Raw genomic sequence first — 3,011 nt, 5'->3', positions numbered from 1 at the left:
CATCCCCAAACAAACGGTCTAGCAAAGACTTCGAACAAGTAGATCAAGTCCATTTTGGAAAAAACAGTTCAGCCCAACTGAAAGGATTAGAGTCTTCGGCTCAATGACGCGCTTTGGGCCTATCGGACAGCATATAAGGGCCTGATTAGCATGACCCCGTATCGAGTATTTTTGGCAAAGCGTGTCATCTACCATTAGAACTGAAGCACAAAGCTTATTGGGCTATTCGACAATGTAACATGGAGTTAGAGCCCGCAGGGAAGGCAAGAAAATTGGACATTCAAGAGTTGGAGGAAATTCGTAATGATGCCTATGAGAATGCTCGCATTTATAAAGACAAAACAAAGTTGTTTCATGATAAGAAAATAGCTCAGAAGCATTTTTCGGTAGGACAAAAAGTTTTGCTTCATAACTCCGTATTAAAGCTTTTCCCAGGTAAGCTTCAATCATGGTGGCAAGGACCTTTTATTGTGACTAAAGTATTGACGCATGGCGCAGTTGAAATAGAAAGTGAAGAATCAGGAAAGCGGTTCAAAATCAATGGCCAATGGTTGAAGCAAGTTTACGAAAATTTTCAGGCCCACACGGTCGAAAAAATTCAGTTAGAGCCACCATAGAACCATTCAAGGCGTCGAGCTAACGACGTTAAACAAGCGCTTATTGGGAGGCAACCCAATTTTTATTTTTATTTTTATTTTTATTTTATCTTATTATTTTATTATTTATTATTTTCAGATATTAATAAAATTCTCTTCTTCTAGGTAACCGAAACGAAGATAGGGAGAGACAACCCTGTAGCCAAACAGCAACTAGCGGATCTCCTTGCAATCATACGCGAACAACATTAATTACACGGGGAGTTCCTCTACACTTTTTTCTCCTATTTTATTTATTCCACATCGAGGACTATGTGTTTTAAGTAGGGGGAGACATTCCTTATTATTTCTGTCATTTTAGATGCTGATTTGGTTGTTGCTGCCCATATAAATTTTTTTTAAAGAATATTCTACCTCTTTTAATGCTCAAGAATTTGACCACGACTTGCCCACTGTTTGACCCACATGCATGATTTTTGTCCACTGAGTTAGTTATGATTTTTCCTGATTGATTGCATCTCCATTGTTTTATTTCTTTTAGGCTGAATAATTTTGATTAATAGAGTTAATCCTATTTTTCTTTTAGTAAATTTGATTAAGTCTAAATACAAAGATGACACTTAATACAATTGCATGCTTAAAATATGTTCATGACTATTAAGGTGGTTGCTGAAACTTATTTTTGACACTTGATTGTTGCTCCTAAGTCCTCCAAAATTAAAATTTCATTTAATAATAATAATGTTTCCATGGTTATGAGTGCATCTTGAGACGTGACTAGCTAACCGGGGTAGGGTGCTTGGGTTGTCATCCTATTTCGCGTCAAAAGGTTGTGTGATGTGTTAGGTAAAACTCTGCTAACCGGAATTAATTTTTAAGAATGTGTTGGGCTGAGTAACCGGGGTGAGGCGCTTGGCTATCATCTTTCTTCTCGTCAAAAGGTTCGATATGTTCTTAAGAAAAATAAAAATTAAGAATGTGTTGGGCTGAGTAACGGGGTGGGGTGCTTGGCTGTCATCTCTCTTAGCGTCAAAAGGCTCAATATATTCCTAAGTAAATATAAATAAATAGAATTAAAAAAAAGAGAGAAAAAGGAAAAAAAAGAAAAAAGAAGAAGGAGGTATTAATAAAATTGGGGGACTAAAGGAGAAATAAATAAGGTGTCTTGATAGGTTTGGTAAATTACCTAATTTTCATGAAATAATCCAAGTCGATCTTAATTTTTGTGTGTGTTAATTGAAATACTTTTTTCAAATTTTACTTAAAGCAAGCTAAGGGTTCTCTTTATTTTTCATATGCATTTTGACTAATTTTTATAAAACTTTGGAGTAGTATTTCTTTCATGGCAGGAGTTAATTTTCATAGTAGACACAAACCATACTTGAGGGCAAGCATGGGCTAAGTAGGGGGGATTTGATATTACTCTAGAATGGCATATTTTATGTGCTAATTGCATGCTTATTTTGAGTTTGATCCTACAAATTTGGGTTGTTTTATGATATTTTATCTTTTAGGGACTAAATTGGAGGAAAAAGGAAATTTAAAGGCAAAAAGTGCGAATTTGAAGATATAATGGGCCAACATGCAAAGAAAGAGAGAAGTGGTGCCAAAAATGCAAACATGGAAGACCCAAAAACTAAAATACAAAAGAAGAGATTTTATAGCACAAAACTCTATTTTAATTTCAATTATATTAGGATAATTATTAAGGATTTCTTTTAGATTTAATTTTAGGATTTATTTTTATTTATATTTAATTATATTTATTTATTTGTATTTATCTTTTAGAATTTAATTAGGAATAGACTAGGTTTTCTAGTACTATAAATAGGGGATGGAGTGGCACATATTGGACATCTCTTTTTTCTGAAAACACTCACTCTCCCAAAAACTCTGTCTTTTGTTTTCTCCATATTTTCTTCAATAAAAATTTCTTATCTATTTTATTTCTTTCTTTCCCAAAAATCATGAGCCACTAAACCAATCTAGCCGAAGGTTGTCAAAATTCCCCCAAAAAAAGGTTCATGAGGCTTAGAACCTGCGCTTAGCCTTCTCAACAAGGTATTCATCGCTTCTCCGCATTACGGGGCTGACGCTTCCGTCCATATCCCTTAATAGGTGATCTTTTCAACTTGTGCAAGGAACGACTTCTTTGTACATTTTGAGAATGTTGCACAGTCAGTTCGTTGGCTTTCTGCATCAAAGGTTGACAAATCCAAGAGACAGAATGGCGTGGTATTCGTCGTTGGGAAGTGATGATCTAGTAGAAGATAGTCCCATAAAAGCGATTATTGGCTAGAGTCAGGCTCTGTCAAATTTTAAGTCTAAATCATTGGAGTTGGTGGTCGTAGGTGTCCTCTTCCACTATAACTGGCTTATATTGCTTAAGAAGGGTTACTTAAAAGCCAAGGATTG

General features: G+C 35.1%; 1 protein-coding gene across 1 annotated transcript; it reads left to right on the top strand.

Moving 5' to 3' along the window:
* Window positions 1–239: 239 nt before the first annotated feature.
* LOC121228073 (uncharacterized) lies at window positions 240–617 on the top strand. The gene has a single exon (XM_041111204.1). The coding sequence runs from the start codon at window positions 240–242 to the stop codon at window positions 615–617; it is 378 nt and encodes a 125-aa protein (XP_040967138.1).
* The last annotated feature ends 2,394 nt before the right edge of the window (window positions 618–3,011 follow it).

This window comes from Gossypium hirsutum, chromosome A04 (genome assembly GCF_007990345.1).
Source record: "Gossypium hirsutum isolate 1008001.06 chromosome A04, Gossypium_hirsutum_v2.1, whole genome shotgun sequence".
NCBI lineage: Eukaryota > Viridiplantae > Streptophyta > Magnoliopsida > Malvales > Malvaceae > Gossypium > Gossypium hirsutum.
The sequence above is the reverse complement of the archived record's forward strand: the minus strand, read 5'-3'. Positions and strand labels throughout refer to the sequence as shown.

Excerpts from the sequence above, each read along its gene's own strand:
- LOC121228073 (XM_041111204.1), top strand. The coding sequence starts at position 240 with ATGGAGTTAGAGCCCGCAGGGAAGGCAAGAAAATTGGACATTCAAGAG.